The sequence below is a fragment of the Homalodisca vitripennis genome, chromosome 2, assembly GCF_021130785.1.
Source record: "Homalodisca vitripennis isolate AUS2020 chromosome 2, UT_GWSS_2.1, whole genome shotgun sequence".
NCBI lineage: Eukaryota > Metazoa > Arthropoda > Insecta > Hemiptera > Cicadellidae > Homalodisca > Homalodisca vitripennis.
This window is the reverse complement of record NC_060208.1, coordinates 161,923,654-161,944,241: the sequence shown is the minus strand read 5'-3', so window position 1 is coordinate 161,944,241 and position 20,588 is coordinate 161,923,654. Positions and strand designations below refer to the sequence as shown.

The following is a 20,588-nucleotide window of genomic DNA, read 5'->3' as shown; positions in this document are numbered from 1 at the left end:
AAGAAAGCTAAGTACTTCAATTATAGGGTTTCTTCATATTAGTCTAAAATAATTCCAGTGTTACTCAAATCGTGGGAACTATTCAATCAAATACATGGAATTTTAGATGCAATTCAGTGCAGAGGAATTGCAGGCGAAACCGCGTTAAATAGACCATAAATAAACCCGTAAAAAAGAGTGGACTAAATCAGTCGATATATTCACTGATGTCGTTCTATAGTAGGGTGTCCCCTCATATGTCATTAAAATCGAGTCCTGATATTGAAATCAAGTGTTACAATCAAGTCTTGTAAGGAATATTTACCTAATAAAACTGTTAGCAAATTAAACCTTGATGATAGTTCTTATAATTAATTTTTCTGCTCTTTGGGTGCTGAACAGTTCAGGGCTTGGGTCAAGGTCGAGCAGGGCTTCCTGTCGCCGGGGTCTTGGTCGAGCAGGACTTGGTGGAGAGAAGTACCGTCGCCCATTGTCCAGCACTCTTCTGAGGCTACGGTAGCCTGACCAATTTTTCTTATGGTTAAGAATTAGCCTTTACTTCAGTTGCTTGCGAACAATTAAATTCATGACTATTTCACAGACTCATATAGGTGGAATTTTTTCCTTTATGAGTTTAATAAATTTAATATTATTTTACTTAATGAACAGAAGGAACATTATCCAAAGAACCAAACTTTGAGATGAATAATTAATAACTTATTTTGTAATCGTGCGTTACATGTTAAAAGTTTCCCGGTTAGGTAAAACAAAAGTTAGAACAAGATTAGTATTAATTTGATTGGCAGCACACAAAAACAATGCGCAGAAGTCAATTGCGCACCGTGACAAAAAGTGGAGTGTGTGTGAACTTTAGTAATCTACACAAAATTTCACATGTATATCTTGTGAGCCCAAAAGTGTCTTTGCGATGGTAAAGTTCATATGGCAGGTATAAAAGTTCACATGGCAGGTACAAAAGTTCACATGGCAGGTACAAAAGTTCACATTTTATGTGAACATTTGTGGTTATTCACATGTAGATGTGAACTAATGTCCGTATACGATGATCTATATATATGCTCCCAGCGGAGCAAGTACTTTTTGCGATTCAATGTTTATTGAAATTAAATAAGGCTATTGCCATTTATACAGTTTAATGTATATATATATATATACATATCTCACAAAACCTAACAAATGGTATTCATCAAAACTGTAAGATAATCTAGAAATACATAATCAGACATCTATTTTCTAACAAGATACAGTGGATATGTCCCAAGACACCTCCCCCACACAATCAACATTTCCGTACTGCAAAATTCACGATGATTATTGTTTGCATCTGAAAGTTATTAATAGTATAGTAGTTTTTGATGTGCCTTGTAATACCACATATTGTGATGATTTTTATCAAAAGTATTAATAAAAAAATATAATTTAAATTGTGCCTTTTATAATTTTAATATTGCAATATTATAGCTAACTAGTTTAAGCAAGAGTAGCTCCTATAGAAACACATAGTGTTGTTTGGCAAACTGACCTGGGAAGTGTTCGTTGACAGTTTCTGCTGTTTTGTTTAAGGGATACTTTTTCTTCATTTTCAGAAAAAACAAATGATCCTTCACCTTCCAACCACCATAGTGGCCCCCATGTTCGTTCAAATACTTCTGGAATGCTTCTACCCTCCTTAGAAATCACAAAATAAATTACAAATTTGAAACACAAAAACCATCTAATCTATAATTTACTGTTATGTAATTAGTATAAAAATAGTATTGATTTAAATTTTGTACAAGATAATCAATAACATTACTGGCAAGCTTGAATACAACTACAATGATATAGATTGAGGATTAAGAGACAGCTATTATGGTGACCATCTTCATTTTAACCCTGTAACAAAAACGTTAAACCCTTAAAACATTTTTTATGTGCTTATTTTTAATCATAGAATATTATGATATGTATCTGATTTAAAAGATATTATCAGACATACAACCAAAAAAAACCTGGAAATTGCTTCATCAAACTGATTTGATAACTAATATCAGTGGAAAGAACTGATATTTTTAATGTTTTCTTCAGTAAAATGTATTTTGTACTTCATCATTTGAATATTTAAAAAAATAAAAACTTTAAAAGTAAAACTAAACACCATTTATTTGCTTAGTAATAATACTTTTTAAATTAAAAATTTCCTATCATTATATGACCAAAAATAAGAGTGTGTGTTGATAGTCTCGAATTAGTTTAATTACCCTTGAATGAGTTGGAAGGGATAATTTTTCTATAACGTTTCAGCAAGATTACTTACCATCTCTGATAACTCACCAAACATAGGTTTTTTTGCAAACCAATATCTGGTTTGAGTACATGCTCAATCCACAAATAGGATTTCAATAACCTATTTGTAGGTTGTAAGTTTACTGTTTAAATGGTTGTAGTAAGCTAAATACAGGGCATCCTTACCATATTCTTTGTCTTTACTTCATGCATCTCAATAAATTTCAATCTAACAACACAATACAAACTGGCTAAACCAAAACAACACAGGTTGGACTCAAAATTTAATTGATTACTAGAACAGATGACACAGTTTTGTTCAGTTACAACATGTAACATCACAGAAAAGACCACAGAGTAATGAATTATATGTATTTTGTAGACTACCTGATTTCTAGAAATATAGTAGTATTAGAAATATAGTATATATGTATACTATTATACCAAATAAGTATGAGTTTATAACTTAAAATGCTTTACTACCTTTGTTTAGGACTTTAGAAAGTTATTTGAAGCATTTAAGTATACAAAGATACCTATTTAATGTTATAACACCCAAGGTTATGTGGAATTTTAAGTAAAACAGTTTTCTTCCCAGCATCTTAGTGCATCTCAAAACATTTACAAACATTTATTTTTTTATTTTCTTGTCCATACTAACCAAATACACAGTTCTGAGGTATTTCAAATTAAAAAATTAAAGCTTTAACCCCACTCTAATGCCCATTTATTTTCCTAAATTTAAAAGGCTACCACCTTGAAATTCTAAGAGATATTTACAAATGTGTAAATATAAAAAATTTATTACAATATTATTATTATTAATATAAAAAAAAAACTATTTAAAAGTTAGGTACTCCAAATGGTTAAATATTTTTAAAGCATATAATTTTTATTTACATTATAAATAGTTTAGAATAAAACTGTGAACAAATATGAACCCATTACCAGTTGAAACTGGCTAACAATTTTATTCAAATACGTTTATATCTTTATACTATGTTTCATCAGAATCGATTAAACATTACAACAGTTGTCATGTTTATAAGCTTGTCTTATTGTACAGAAGCCTATACATACATATACACTACATACAGTACATATATTTCTATGAAATCTACCTACAAGCCCTATGATACAAGTATATAAATGCTACATTATGTTACCATTTATGGATTTTACGAAACCACCATCTTAGGTTATTACAATTAATGTGGTTTGAAGTAACAGAAATATGGAGAATATAACTTTCAACTGTGGCTATTGATCATTCTGTCTTTGAAACATTACACTTCTACACAATAACAAACCAATGTATTATACCATGTATTAAACCAATGTTTTATTATAGTGACTACAATCATTTATATGGGTAAAAACAAATTGTTTTAAAATCTCATCTTTTGATTGGTATAAAAATAAAAGCAATTCTATTTAGTAAATTTATATTATGACAAATTTCAATAAGAAATGACATGACGATACATCAGTCTAGAATTGCGTAGCTTCCTCAGTTGAATGTTGATAACACAGATTTATAGTCAACACGTTGACTGAGACAAATGTCTGCACTTTGCTGTCTTTTAAGACTACTCATCATAGCTCAGGATAGAACCCCAGTGAAGGTGTTAAGATTGAGATAGCTGTGCTGAGAAAACACATGTACCATTGATTTTGTTACGTTTTACTGGTATACCCAGTCCAATCAATGATTTTATAAAAGGTATTAAAAAAAATCTCAATTAACAATTGTATGTGTCAGTTAATTGATTAAATTCAAATGGCTTTGAATCCAAAATCAATATTAAACATCACAGATTCCTCTCAGTTTTTCATATTAAGTAAAAGGAATGGTGGAAACTTGTTTTAGACTCTCAGTGCAAACAGGACTAATAAGTCATAGACATTGAGTTTAAATAAATGGAAAAATATGGCACAAACATACTATAATACTGAGTCTGGAATCATTAGGCTAAGCTTATAATGTACAATTTATTTTTTAACAACCAAATCTGTTTACTTTGTTGCTAAATTGAAAACACAAGTAAGTATCGCAGGACTCAAGCAAGTGCCTCACAGATTCAGAGATATAAACATTCAAGTTACAGCCCCACAATCAGGTCATGTAAAAATCTTTAATTTAAATTATCGGTTAAAAAATTGGTAACGACCTAAACAATTTAGCAGATCTGAACTGTTTAAGAGAATAAGCAAGAATGTTATTAAATAATTTATAAAACTCAAAGTTAAAGGTTATTTTTGTCCTAATACTACTACAAATCTACTACCACAGGTGAGAGTGTAAAGCTCAAAATACAATATTTCATTACAGGTCATAACATTAAATCAATGTATATCTAAGACCACTAAATCAGCTCTGCTTGGTGTTACAGCTCTTCAACTGAAAATGTAACCAAATTAAAATACAGTAGATTGTTTGAAATAAAAAACTAAACATAAGCGTATTGATTAACTTACAGGATGAGAGCTGCCTGATGAGGAGGCACTGTTGGGAAGCTGAACACGATTTCCTATTGTTTGACCTCTGTGACGAATGCCCTTTAGAGATTGAATAATCTTCAATTTGTGAACGTATATTCTCGAATTCTTGCTCATTTTCTTTTTTTCTCTCCCTGTAAATTGTAAATATAAAACTCATCCATCTTAATATTTTTTTGTTGGTGATTTGATTCTGTTCTTGTTAAAACAAACTCAGATAGTGGTGTATTAAATAACAAAGTTACTATTCAATTCTGTTAAGCTGAATTTGAAACTGAGAAAGGTATAAAATTTGTGGCTAATCACTAAATATTCTGAGTTATACTTTATAATAATTATGGTAAAACTATTAAATATTTTTTTGCTGTATTGACAACTTCTTCCCTTGAAAGAACAGAAAGCTTAAATAACTTAAGAAAAGAATTCAATTCCATATAAATTCTTTAAAATTTTCAAATCATATATCGTAAGTTAAAAATTTGTCGAAACCAACACTGTTGGAGTAGTTCATATAAGTATAAGAATTAGCTATAAATAGGATTATAATGGTTCATGATATTTTTGTAATTTTATGAAAGTAACACTTGTAATATGATTGGTGACTGGAAACTATTGTTGATTAATAACTTCTGGACAATAGACAAATATTTATTGTACAATACGTTTCCTGCTATCACAATGTAATAAATACTGGTACATAGTCAATGATTAAAAACTACACAAGTCAAAGTCAAAACTCTTTATTTACATGATCTTCAAGATCAGTAGTTGCGTCAATTTACATAATAATACATTTCGTATACAAAGACAACAAGAATCAAAAGTTGTACACTAAGGGTTGTTCTGTGGTCTCCATTCAACGAACTCAGTGACAGAGTAGAATGGGTTGTTTTGCAGCCAGGCTCGCAGATCTTTTCTAAACCGCTGTCGGTCTATCCTCTGAGGGCTTCTGGTAGTGAATTCCAGATCTTCGCACCGATGTAGCTTGGTTTCTTTTCCGTTGAGGCGTGGGTGTGTACTGGAAGGCAGTAGTTAGTAGCATGTCTTGTATTGTACTGGTGAATTTGTACTCCGCTTCTCACTGTTGTTGGCATTTTTGATGTGAGCGTAGGAGACTACTTCTAGGATATAGAGATTGATTACTGTCATAATTTTGAGTTCCCGGAAGGCTTCTCTGCAGGATACTCTCGGTTCCAAACCTTTAAGGCTTCTAACTGCTTGTTTTTGTTGCACAAGTACTTGCTGCAAATTTCCCGTTGTAGTTCCTCCCCACCTGTAATCCCATAGCAAAGATGAGACTCAAACAGTGCGTGGTAAGCTATTTTTGCAGTATTGATGTCACTGGTGTTTTTAATTCTTCGTATTACATAGAGTCCTGTGCTTAATCTACGGCAGAGAGTATCCACATAAGGTCTCCAGGATAGCTTGTCGTCCAGAGTAACTCCTAGGTATCAACAAGAAGAAATCTCTCCAAGGTCGGGTAGTCCTGACACATCCTGTTTTTGTCGTCCCAGTATTAGTTGCTGTGTCTTAGTTTCGTTAACAACCAGGTCGTTATTGTGACAGTACTGTATTGCCATGTTTAAGGCCACAAAGCTGTCTATATCCAAATGTTCTGGTCTGAGTCTTCCAAGTAGTAGTACAGTGTCATCAGCATACATGAGTGTATCACTGTATTGTTGAATGAATTGTGGGAAGTCGTTAGTGAAGAGGATGAAGAGTACTGGGCCCAAAACAGAGCCTTGGGGGACTCCTCGGGTTATTGGTTTTGCATCAGAATTTTACTATATTTGTTCTTCCATTTTGTACATGTTTTATTGCATTTTTTTGTATCCTTTCAGTCAAGTAGCTTGTAAACCATGACTTGGAAGAGCCTTGAATTTCAAGGGTAGTAAGCTTTGTACGAAGATGTTCATGATCCAGGCAGTCAAAGGCTCTGCTGTAGTCCAGTAATATTGCTGTAGCGGTGTTTCCTTCTTCAATTTGGTCAAGTAGGAACTCAACCAGATTAATGAGGGCTGTACTTGTGGATTTTCCTGTGAGAAAGCCATGTTGATTGGGTGTTAAAAGTTGAAATGTGTTGAGGTGATCAAAAAGTCGTGTTAAAACTATTTTTTTCTATTATTTTTGAAAAGGTTGGAATAAGAGAGATGGGGCGGTAATTAGCTGCTTCAGTTGTTGGTCCTTTTCTTAATTTTGGGTACACTTTGGCCATTTTTAGGGCAGAAGGAAAGACTCCTGTTCTAAATGACTTGTTGACAATATCTACCAGAGGTTTGCTGAGTTCATTCTCACACAACTTCAAAAGTTTTGATGAAATGTCATCATATCCGGCTGAGTTCTTTGTCTTCAATGACCTTATGGTGTTAATCATTTCATCCCAGTTTGTTTCTGTTAGGATTAAATACAGCACATTTCTGTTAAATATTGGCTGGGTTATTTGTTTTCGTGTATTTCTGCTACTTTTGATAGTTTCTTCTGCGATAGATGTAAAATACTGATTGAAGTGGTCTGCAATTTCTTTGGGGGGTTTGTAGTTTCTTCTCCGTTAATTTTGAGTCTTGTTAGCGAGTTAACTTCTTCAGCTGTCTTGCGTTCAGTGTTTATTACATTCCAAATGGCTTTAGATTTGTTGTCCGCTTCCAAGATGGTTCTAGCATTTGTCTGTTTCCTCAGCTCTCTAAGTTGTAAGTTGTATTCTTTTTTTAATTGTGAGGCATATCTTTTATGCTCCTCCCTACCACTCGCGTTGTAGGCATTTTGAGCAGACAGAAATTGCTGTTTTAAATGAAGTGTATTGGGGTCATTGAGCATTGTTTTGCTTTTTTTTATTTCTTTGTTTTAACTGAACTAAGGGGCAAGCTTGATCTAGTGCTCCCTGAAGGGTGTGACTAAAATTATTGTAGGCTTCGTTTACATTGAAGGAGTTATAAACATCTTCCCAGTTTTCATTGGCTAGTAGTTCTTTCAGTTCTCGAAGGTTTCTGGTGCTCATTGGTCTTCTTTTTATAGTAGAGGCATTAGTTGTCTTTATCTCTTTGAAAAGTGTGCACAGTTGGCCTGTGTGATCTGATATGGCGGTGTTTATAACTTCCGCATTGATTTCCTGTGTTGGTATGTTGGTGCAGATGGCATCTATTAAACTTTGAGATCTATGTGTTATACGGGTTGGTGGAAGATCGATCCTACGCAGTCCATAGCAATTTAGAGTGTTATCCATTTGGAAAAAATTCATCTCCCTTGTTTAGGCAGTCAATGTTAATGTCTCCAATTAGAACTGTTGTGTATTTTTCTTGCTGAGACTGTTTCAAAGGGAGTCATAGATGACATCTAGTCCTGTTTCTAGGTTACCATGTGTTCTGTAAATACCTACAATGTAAAGATATGATTTCCCAAAAGCTATTCTCAAGGCAGCTATCTCACATATCATTTCAATGGAGTGTTCTTTCATGTTGATTTCTTCCACTTTTTCGCTTATTTGGTTTTGACATATATGGCGACTCCACCTTTCAGGTGAGATTTGTGACTAAAATCCTGTTTTTAGAGTGTAACCAATAAGTCTTGTATTTTTGAGTGTTTCTTCTTTTTGTCCATGTTCATTCAGTACTACTATATCAGGTTTTTACGGTATCCAAAAGGGCATTGAGTCTATCTATTGTATTGGAGATTCTATCTGTGTTTTGATGGAAGATCGTTAATTTATTCTTGTAGCTAAGGGTGCCTTGTTGAGCTTTGAACTATAATTAAACTTTGAACATAATTAAACTTATTCTAAAACATTACTTTTCATATATATAAAAAATCAGTTTTGATACATTGATCTATAAAACATCCAACATTGATCTCTGGAAACAAATGGTAGTCGCTTGGTGTACTTTCTGTACTGTAATGCAGATCCAGAAACACCTACCAGCTTTAAAAGCATCCCATAGTTCTTGAATGTCATTTCCATTCTTATCATTTTAAAACTAAATTTTTCCTCTGCCCTTAATCTTGATTACTTAAGTTTAAAAATAATTATCAGTGATTATAGTTGTTTCCATGTTCAAGAAAATCAATGAGAAGCATAAAAAACAGTTACCGTAATCTTCCCTGTTGGCATAATTTGCATGTAGTTTTTTATTTTTTGGCATTTTGGAGAATTTTGTATCCATCATTCCATAGAATGTATTGTGGTCTCACAGTTCATACGTTTCTACCCAAATCGTATTTCCGGTTACAATTATAATAACCGAATGGACTGCATAAAAATATCATGATTTTATTTACAGTACATTTAAAAATATTACATTAATAGTTCGCCTTTCAGACATCTTGGTATGTTTTGCAGAACTGTTTCTACTTTTTGCATAGTTTTTTGTCACATTTGTAAACTGACAGGATACTCACTCATTGCTCTTACTACTATCAGCTGATACCCTCTCAACTCTTCTTCTGTTGGTGTATTGTAGTGGAATTTTATCATGATCTGAAAAAAGACAATGTGTTTTAATGTTTTCCCAGAGAACAGATATCAGGAATTAGCACTGGATATCATTCATAACATTTATAAGATTATAACGAGTGTAGATTATTTAGCTATCATTATGATACCTATTGACCGACAGTGGTGAAACACCACGTGGTGATCCCGAAACAAATCCTTATTATATTCCCCCCAAAGGCCCGCATCAATCCCTCGTCTAACCTGTTTAGCCCGCCATAATTTATTGGTAGCAAAAGTATAACCAAATTATATACCGGGAATTAAATTTAAATTATGTCTTAACGGTTACCCGTCCAGTCTCCGGTGTCAGTCAACATGCATGTCTCCTTACTCGCTCACCACCACCGTCCGTTCTGGCCCAAACCCGTTTCACCGAAAAACGGCTTGATTGTCACCTGTCTCTATCCCTCGGTCAAAGATCGGCCGACTACATGCTACACACTGATCGACCCGATCACAGTGGTGGTCACATGCCACAAGATTCAGATTGTACCAAATATGATGGAGAAACAGAAAGTGAGGAACTACAAAATAAAGGTACATCGCCCACCACACTTTTCATAAAACATACTTTCCTTTACTTCATACAATAATAACCACACCATTTTTAGGGATACAATTGGCCCTGGGTTGATGGCTGCAACTGGCCCACTTCTCCATAATCCCATACTCCATAAGAGGGTTCTGCACACCTGTCCAAAGTTCTTCATAATGTCTTCACTCTTTCCTGTGATGTTACTGAGATACTGCTAATCTGTATGTTGAATCTTCTTGTAGGGGGCTCTGACTCTGTCCTGAAGCTCACACATGGTACCTGCTCCATTTCCCCTGCAATTCCTCATTTTTCTTTCTTCAATCCTGCATACTCAGTATTCATTTGATTCATAAGTGCATTTGTACAGTCAAGTATATCAGAAAGGAAGTGAACGGACGCCACCGTGAGCTCTCAAATCTTCTTTTTAAAGTTTTTAAACTGAACAAAAACCTCTCTTTTAAAGTTGTCCAAAGCTTTGAAAATTCATTAGTGAGGTTAGTCTTGAGGAAGAATTTATACTATTATTGGAAGAGGGTGATTTACAATTTCTTCCCTTCCAGTCCTTGCCTGAATAGGTCTTTACACCTCCAAGCTCATCCTTAAGGCATTTAGGATGAAACAGGTGCTCACTCTGTCCACTGCATACATTTAATTACATTTTCATCACCACCAAATATAACATTACACACACTAAAGGAGGCTATCATATGTGGTAATATGAAATGTTTTTACTAGGAATGGAGATGAGGGATACATCAAAGCTGTGGGTAGTGATCTATAGTTTTGAATTAATATTTAAAGTTTCAGTAACAAACTTAGAAAAGCAAGTTTCTAGAGTGGAACTAGAATTTAAAAAATGAGATTCCATTTATAAGGAAAACGTTTAAAATTTTCAGATAGAATAACACATATTTATGGTTTATACATTTATTTTTACATTCTCATATTATATTTTAGTCATCAAAATCTACCTTTGTATTAACAATTTCTCTAGATTTATGAAATAATTTTTCACTGCATTTTATATATTGACCAACTGTGTTAAAAAGTCTTTGCTCAAGAACAAACGTTACCAGGAACAAGTAGGAAAACAACAGCCAAAATTGAATATTTTTAACTTTTCTAATCTCATATCATACAGTTTGGCATTATGGGGTAGAACAGCAAACCTATATCTTGGTAGAGGTCTAACAGATAAAACAATTAGGTGATTAAACCAATGAGACAATTAATATATTATAGGATTAACTATACAATTCTGAATGTTTTGAAATGAATTTTTAAGATATACCTGTTCATAGGTTCTTTAAGTTTGATTATATAATAGAATAAAAAACTATTACCTAATCTCTAGCCTCTATCAGCCATAAAAAGTGAGTGAATAGAGTCCCTTCAAGTACTTTTCTCAATACCCATTTGGGAAATAAAACTGTACGGTAACATTTCTTAAGACAGTTTTTTATTTACTGCATACAGTTTTTATTTACTGCATACAGTTTTTATTTACTGATACAGTGATTTTGATGATAAAGTGAGTAAAGAGAAAAACTTGTAGGCTATCAAAGATTAGGGAGTTATCATTATAATTCCAAATCGTAAAATCAAACCTTTTCTTTGATGTCTTGTAGATTTTGCAGAACATATAGTAGAATTTTCTTCTTCTTCCTGCTCCTCTACTTCTTGGACATCAGGTAGTTTATGATAATTTCCCATTTTGTTGAAAAATTAATAAACCTAGCTGTCAACACACAATTTAAAATAATTGATTGTCATTTGATCAAACAGTAATAGATATAGCCAAACAAAAAACACTATGAAATTTGAATAATGATCATACAATTAAAGGTTTACACATGAGACATAATTACATTACTTACCTAAAAAGTTCTTTACTTTTCATTATTATTAATTTTTTTAATGTCTTTAGAGATAACGTCACTCAGTACAGAGTCAAAGAAAGGTGCATTCAACATCATTTCTGAAGTAAAAAAACATGTGTCCTGCACATATACATAGCTAATCAAATTAAGTTGTATCCCTAATGTAATTAAGATGTATACTCAACATTAGGTTTCTTAGAACTTAGAAATTTAAAATACCATAAAATCAGCTGTAGAGAACTATTATAGAGAGTGGCAAAAATGGCATTATCAAAACTTATTTTTATTTAAATTGGTCTAACTTGTGGAATTTAATTTTAGGTGTACAAAAACTAAATAAAAATAAGTTTGACCACAGATGTGTTAACAATGATCACCTGAATCTGTCCACGCACTGTGTATTAATACTTGTAAGCATTGAATCACAAGGGTACTCATGGTAGGGAATGCTTCCCATTTTTTACTTCTGGTTACACTTTAACAATCTAACTTTAATTTGTTAGGTATAAGATCATTAGCATAATACATAATTTTGATTACCAATTTCCACAATTCCTAATAATACAATCTTTATATAAGTCAAATCTTTTATAAATGCAGTTCAGCATAGTAAATATCATTTATATAGCATAAAGACCGCCAATGGAATTTTCATTAAAATCAACCAATACCGATTCTGTAGACTTGGATTTCCTAAAGCCACGTTGCTTACAAAAAACTAGATTAATTTGTTTCAAGTATTCAGTCAATTAGTTACAAATAATTTTCTATACTGATTTCAAGAAGATTAATATGAACAATATTGCATGACAGCTGCACACCCCTGACCCGTATTACTTTATGAAGAGTGGCATAATCTTGGCCACTTTATAGTCTTCTGGGAAGATGCCATTTTGAATATGGCCATTAAGATCAACTAAAATCTCTAATCTTGGTTCTTCTGAACATTTCATCCCCTTCATACATACAGAGTGTACATAAAGTCCTGCACAGGTATAATACTTTCTGAACGATAACAGATCTAAATACCTACTTTTTGAAGGAACTATCAGTTTTCTGTAACATCATAGAGACGTCCCGCAAGGAGTCAGAAGGAAATCTTAAATAGGAGCATAGGTCAATATGCACATCATTTTAAAGGGCTTATCTAGCAGAGTTTCAATGCCGCAAACCGCACTCAAAAAGATAGATCCAGTACAAAATGGCGGCTGTTCAAAGGTTTTATTTAAAAAAGATGATTACTTACCAAATGTTTTCAGAGTAAATGTTCGAAAAAATTTACTCTGGTTATTTGACTGTTGGAAAGACGCACATAAAAACTATTAACAGAATTTTGTAGGGCAACTTGAGGAATCGTCTGACATTCTTGAAGTATTCTTTGTCTCAGTTTATTTAAATTTTGAGGCTTTGTTTTGTAGATGTTGTTCTTAAGGTAACCCCAAACAAAATAGTCTAATGGAGACAGGTCTGGTGAACGCGCTGGCCGTTCTACAGTCCCCTGCCTTCCGATCCACCGTTGCCAAAAAACAGTGTTTAAATAGGCTCTTACATCGATGCCGTAGTGTGGGGGTGCTCCGTCCTGTTGAAACCAGATATTCTGGAAATATTCTCCAAACATGTTTCGAGAAGTGCTGGTGTAGTTTCATTTTCCAGCAAACGTTGTTTGATATTGCATTTAAATTTCCTTCAATAAAGAAAAGACCTACCAACTGGGTACCTATCACACCAAGCCAGACATTCACCTTTAGTGGATACTGCGTATGTGCCTCCCGCATCCAGTGAGGATTTTCGCTACTCCAGTAACGGCAATTGTGCCTGTTTACGCTTCCATTCAGCATAAATGAACACTCGTCTGAAAACACAATATTGTTTACATCAATTTTGTTGCGATCTATTTTGGCCATCATAGTTTCACAAAATTCTATACGTCGATCGAAATCATCTTCGTTGAGTTTGTGCACCAAATGAACGTTATAAGGCTTAATATTAAACCCTTTCAGAAATTTTTTAACAGACGTAACAGAGATATCATGAGTTTGTGCTGCTGAGCGTAGGGACTCTTGCGGGTTCTCAATAAATGACTGCAATACATCTAAAGAGTTGTCTTCGGTTGTCACAGTAGCAGGCCTTCCTGACCTGTGACGATCGGAAACACTTCCTGTTTCCATAAAGCGTTGAACAGTTCTCCCTACAGTTGTTCTAGAAATTGGCTGCCTCTCGTGAAAGTAGTCATTAAATAAATGGCATGCTTCCTCATGTGATCGTCTGTTGTTTCCCCAACCAACCACAATAAGAAGTGTTATATGTCCACGTTCGTCAAGCGACATAGTGTAGTTGAAGAACTACAAGCAATACGACAAACTCTTTTGTACTAAAGCGCACTGATAGAAAGGTTGGACAGAACTACTAAAACAAGAAAACTAGAATAACCTACTATGAATAGACTGGCTAATAGGAAAGTCCAAACTGCGACCCAAAGATAAGAGCTTTCTAATTGTTGCTGTTATCATGTTTTCCCCGTTATCAATATATTAGAACCAAATTTGTAACCCTTGAGGATAACTAACGTCACAATTCACTTCTGTACAATTGACAAGCATAATGTAGTATTTAGCTGCAGTATTCGTTTGGTTGCAGTTTTGCTTTACTGGGGTTATGGCTACTAATAAAATATAACCAAGTAAAACCTTTGAACAGCCGCCATTTTCTACTGGATCAATCTTTTTGAGTGCGGTTTGCGGCATTAAACTCTGCTAGATAGGCCCTTTAAAATGATGTGCATATTGACCAATGCTCCTATTTAAGATTTCCTTCTGACTCCTTGCGGGACATCCCCATGATATTACAGAAAACTGATAGTTCCTCCAAAAAGTAGATTTTTGGGTGTAGTGTTGAGGTACCAAATCTTGTTGATTTATCAGTTATCGTTCAGAAAATATTATACCTGTGCAGAACTTTATGTACACCCTGTATATCTACTCCATACAATGTTTTCTAAGTAAAATTAGTGAAAAGTTTTCCAGCATATTTTCATTAATCAGTGTTTATGGGTATTTTGGGTGAATTCCTTGATATTGCTATTTGTTTCTAGCCTTGAGTCATTTTCATGTTCATCATATTCACCATTTACCTGGAATGTCACATTAATTAAATAATGAACAAATGATTCACAAATGGGGTCTTTAATCATAATAGTGAAATTGCTACATCAGCTCAGAGTTTTCTATTATTTAATTTGGATTTGTCTCAAAAAATTATTTAAAATTTAAAAATTTGTTGTGTCTACAGCCTCTATTCTCCGATGAAATTGTACATGTTCTTATTATTGAATTATTATCATTATTCCAAACCACATTGTTCTCTACCATGTTTTCTTTATTAACTAACTTGTTAGTATTTACTTTCCGTAACTTAATAATTACACATTTTGCTTTTTCAGGATAAGTGTTATTCTAATAATAATAATGACTGTGCCAATAAAATGTGTATATTACTTTAGATTTTGATATTATTTTTATATCTTGTTATCTTGTATTTTTATGACGTTTACACTTCCCATTTCTAATATTTTAGTCAATAAATTTTAATTTCTCTAACTTGCACTGCTTCATAGCTCTGATTTTAAAATTCATTTGCTTATTTCCAACTATTTTTTTAAGCCAAAATTTATATAAGTTGTATGATGATATAAAATTAAAAGTACTATGATTTTATTAGTCTATTTCTTAACCGAATAGATTCCTCTAAATTATATCTAAAATATATGTCCACATTCTTAAAAAGTAATATTATAAGCTTTTAACAATCCTTCACTAAAATATTATGTTACTGAATAGGACTTGTTGGCCTAAACTACAACTCTTGAATGATAATTTTGAGTCTAAAAAGAGATAATTTTAACATTTTTCTTACTGGAGAAACCAAAATATAATGCACACTAATTTTCATTATTTTAAAATTATAAAAGTTTCTTTGCCCCTTATCATGTTTCATTGTACGGTTTTTTAAGTCACCTAAAGTAAGTTGGGGAATTAAACAATTTGTGGTTGATTTTCCTGATAATAGACATAAACTTTTTTTTAGAAGACATTTGGTTGAAATCGGACAACTTTTATAACTGGGGGGGGGTCATGGCACCCCCCCCCTCCGGAAGAGGAAATCTTAAGATAAGATGTACATCATATATTGAGCCTAATATTACTGATAGAAACATAACTGTGAAATTTCAAAACACTAAATCATAGCAAAATTGGCTTGATCCCCAGAGCCTGGGGGTCTCTACAAATCCTTAACTCTAGAAGTGGCAGGTGCAGGATATACAGTGCAGTAGACCATTGTTCAAATGGCAGTGCTGGATATCTGCCCTGATTAAGTTGCATCATATTACATTATTTTTTTAAGTGAATACTATCCGATAGTGATAAAACTCAAGTTTGCTAAGAAGAAGAATTAAAACTTCTCACTAATACCGTGTTTCATTAGTTTTATTGTTAGGTTCCTCCATGGTTATAAGGAATACACATACACTTGTATATATTGTAAATATAGCCTATTTATGCTCCATCAATGCTTTTATACTTTATTTTCTGTTGATTTACAATAAAAATTATTAATAAAAATTGTTTTAGAGGCTTAAATACACTATATATCAACTTGTATATGATAGGTTTTTTTTTCTCTATTCCCTTATATACTAAAAAATAAGTAAATTTGTACACTTTCATAAATATACATAAAATATATAAATATATATTATTTTTAATCATATAAACTACATATTTCTGAAATTACCACTACATTTTTGAGAAACTACATACATATACTAGAATTGTTTCTTTATGCACTTTGAAGTTAAAGACAAAACAAAATCTGATGAATCAAATTTTATTTTAATTTTTTTTTAATGGTTTTGGTGGATCATAAATCTATAATAACAATAAAAATGCTGATACTATTTACATTAGGCATATTAGCTATAGCAATCTAAAACAACTTTTATACATTTCTAAAAATAGTATGCTCTCATTTCCAGAAAGAATTTTTAGGTGGTCGCAATCCATTTATTGCATGAAAATTATTAGCGTTTTAATTTAGGTTATATCTCAGTATTTAATAAATAAATCCTAGGACCGAGAGGAATCAGGGTTTCTGGGTGGGGGAGGATAACAAACTAAGGAGCAATAGGTATAAGAGGAGAGGATAACAGGGTTTTTAACATTCACACAAGAATTATAGCAGAAATATTACTGTATATAAATATAATTTAAGAGTCTTTCAGTACTTTTATCTGTTTTTCATAATTTTGGCCCTGTTAGCTACTAAGCAACTTCTTTGGGCATCTCAACGTAGCTTTTCCTGATTGGTTAGATTTAGTTGTAAAGCCATTTAATTGTGATACAGTAATTGTTTATTTCTTTTGTGGTGCTGGTGAGTGGTATTTTTCTACATCATTCAATGTAAAAGTTAGTGTCATGAGTGCAATTAAATGTATACTACTTGTTATTGTGATGGAATGGACAGAAAATATGTTGTATTGTTTTATTTTACTTTATAGTTTACAAATTTAAATGGTTTGTGCACTTCTACAATAATGGTCATTGCCTAATTAGTACTATCTCTGAGGGTGTTTTTCATTTGTTATCATTAGTGTGAAGGTGCTGCTGAAGCTCATGCTGGTGACTGGATGCATTATTGTTAGCACGTTCTACCAGTGCCTTTTACGAGATAAAAAAAAGGTTTTGGTCTATCCAAAATTTAATTTCTATGTTTAATTTTAGCATTTACCATTTGAAAAAACATCAAATATAGTGAAGTGGCTAAAGTAAATATCTACCACTTCTGTATAAAATTTTCTTCTGGGTTACAGTTTTGATCATTGGTTGAGGTTATAATTTATGATTTAGAAAATACATAAACAGTTGGCCTAAACCAAGCAGCCACCACAGAGAATTTACGTTGCGACATCTAGGGCTAGGCTGCAGTATAAGCAGCCACCACCACAGCAGAATCATCTATATTTATGATTATCTTAACTGCAGAAACAAAAATGTCGAATGGAGTTATGTTATAGGTATTTCAATTTACAGTATAGTTCAGCTGTTTTATATCTAAAAAAAAGTAATAACCTAATGATGAATAAAAACTATCTACGCTATTTGTATTTATAAAATGTAACAAACAGTGTAACATTCACTATTTTAACTTTTTACTAAGTTTTGAAGGATAAACCTGTTTGACAGCTTGTGACACGAATAACACATGTACTTCACCAGTATACTTTTGGCCATTACTCCAATACCATATAAACGATTTTACTTTATTGCAATTAATTTGGAACAATATTGTTATTCAATATGTTAAAAAGAGCTAGCAATGATTATTTGAAAATATATATAATTACAATATTTTTTAATTCAATAATAGTTCAGGTATTTCTCATCCATATTTGGTATCCTGATTCGATTGCAGGGTATGGCCATACTGCAGCATAGGGTTATACGGGTGTATCATTATTACATTTTTTTAATATAAATAATATATCACATAATTATCTACTTACTCTATACTGTATTAACTAGAACCACAATAGAATACATTAAATTAGAAGTAAAATAATGTGATACAAACACAACAAAAGTTTTATTTTTAAAATGTATAATTAAAACATCAAAATTACAACAAACTATATTGCATTAATTGAAATGTAACCCACTGAACATAAATAACACAGTAACACTCACTTACAGTTAATTTGTTTGTTTACTCAATAATCGGAATTTCCCCAGTAACGCGGGTAAATAAAACAGCTGATCTATTTTGATCCTTGAGGACATCCAGCTGTAGCAAACCGTATCAATAAGAAACGCTACAAAGAGTATTCGATTTCTTTAAAGGTACCCCAGTACAATCGTATAACAATAATAAACCTATTAATTATAACATTTAAGTCTTACCCCCAAACACTCGATTTTGAGGGAGTGGAGTCAAAAAGTTTGATACATAAAAAAATCCTCAGTTGATAATTTAATCGCCCCTCTAAATTAAATCACTACATCTCTATTATTCATAAGAAAGTTATTGAGGGAGGGGGGGACTTTTAAGACACCCGGAATACTGCATACTACAAATTTAAGTAGAAGCTTTTCCTCTGTCCCCTCCTGACACAATGAAAACTCCTTTAGTTGATGATCTAGCACAGCTTCTAATATGCTCTTATTTTGATTGATGATGAAAAATTATGTTATGATAATGAGCTAATGTTGTAATGCTAAATTATGCGTTCTGATAAAGAGAATTTCTTACTTCTTAAATCAATAGCTTATTTATTTTCCTGGACAATTTTCTGTCAATTTAATACAGTAGAATTCCATCATATTTTCACATTATCAATCCTAAAATACGACTAATCAGAACAATTTAAAACAGCCTTACTTTCAGCTATGTTACTATTTTACAACCTTTTCCTTAGCCAAATATGAATCTGGTGCATTGTTTTGTATACGCTTAACAATAATTATCAAGATTTCTAGGAACTAGTTTGTTTACTTAGATTGTAGTATCCATGTGAAAGATTCTCTGATTTATGTTAGTGATCGTCTCTTTGATGTTTCCTTTTGTTACTATAAACATGCCGGCCACAACGTCAGGAAATATTGTTTTCGAGTGCCTTACGAGCGCAAATTCTTACTTTTGTTCATTAAGTTAGGCTAATATAGCAGTGTTTACATTATCCATAAAATGGTTAAAGTTGACCACCGATGTTACCCGTATTAAAACGTGTGTACCTATTAGGTATTATAATTTGCAATAACCTAATTCCAAAGGTTCAAATTAAAAATTTCTTTATTTTTACAATAAAAATTACGTTTTTATACTCATACACGCATAAATATATAAACTATTAAAATACATTTAAAACATTAAATTTAAACATGCAACATGCAGTTTTATTATGCTACAATGGCGGTCAATTAAAAAAACACATGCCTGCTCATATGCCTTCCAGTTTCTCCTGAAGGCCGTAGAAAGTTCTCTCGGCCAAGTGGTTTGAAACTATTTATATCGAATCTGTTTTATATGTTAGAAAATATTATTTAACAATGTGGAGCCTAAAGAGAACAAAGAATTTGTACAATAAAACAGTCTAAATTTGTTAATTACAAGATTTTGTCTATTCCTAGTGATATAGGATTAATCTAAAATCTCAAAACTAGATCTATTTTTAAAGATAAAAATTTCAGTCTGGTAAATAAAGAGACTTGCCAATGCAAGGAATGATGGGTTGTATTTAATCGAAAGAATTTTATACAGCTCCCTTGTTGGTTATAATCCCCAGATGATTCTCAGCCTCATCTTTTGAAAACAGAATATCCTATTAGATGAAATAAGATCACAAGAATATAATATAGCATATGATTCTAGATTTGAGTAAACCATTATAATCCAGTCTGAGAGTTTTTTCTGAGGCAAACAAAGAGAAACACCTCGGAACAAAAATCACTGAATTAGGCTGTTTTACAAGAAAATTAATGTGACAACCCTATTTGAGACGGAAATCTATTTGGATATAAAATAATTTGGCAGAACGTATAATATTTTTAACTGTATAAAGGGTTTTGATCGAAAATAAATTGATTTGGGACCTTTATTTTGGTTTCGGAAAATCAAATTCCATTAGTTGAGTGTTTGATAGATTAAGATGGAGTTGTAATCCATCCAAGAAGTCGTATAAAAGTTGTACAAAAGTGATGAGAAAGAATTGATAATTATTGCGTTTACATCTACAAAAAGAATAATAGTTACTGCATGAGTGTTATGTTCGTTGATGGGGAAATACAAAAAATCGTTAATATTTAACAGGAATAATAATGGTCCTAGCAACGAATTCTGGGGTAGGTCCTAAAAATGGAAAATTCCGATAAAT

General features: G+C 32.4%; 1 protein-coding gene across 1 annotated transcript; it reads right to left on the bottom strand.

Annotated features, from left to right (window-relative positions):
- Positions 1-324: 324 nt before the first annotated feature.
- On the bottom strand, positions 325-18,362 carry LOC124355877. Its single transcript, XM_046807032.1, has 5 exons — positions 18,225-18,362; positions 11,393-11,523; positions 9,154-9,232; positions 4,744-4,898; positions 325-500 (listed from the first exon to the last, which is right to left on the bottom strand). The coding sequence occupies exons 2-5, from the start codon at positions 11,496-11,498 to the stop codon at positions 325-327; spliced, it is 516 nt and encodes a 171-aa protein (XP_046662988.1). The 5' UTR covers positions 11,499-11,523; positions 18,225-18,362.
- Between the last annotated feature and the right edge of the window lie 2,226 nt (positions 18,363-20,588).

Coding starts and splice junctions, on each gene's coding strand:
- LOC124355877 (XM_046807032.1), bottom strand. CDS start 11,498: ATGGGAAATTATCATAAACTACCTGATGTCCAAGAAGTAGAGGAGCAG. Junction 9,233..11,392: donor TACAAGACATCAAAGAAAAG/GTTTGATTTTAC, acceptor GTCTTTTTTCAG/ATCATGATAAAATTCCACTA. Junction 4,899..9,153: donor GATAGTAGTAAGAGCAATGA/GTGAGTATCCTG, acceptor TACAATTTACAG/GGAGAGAAAAAAAGAAAATG.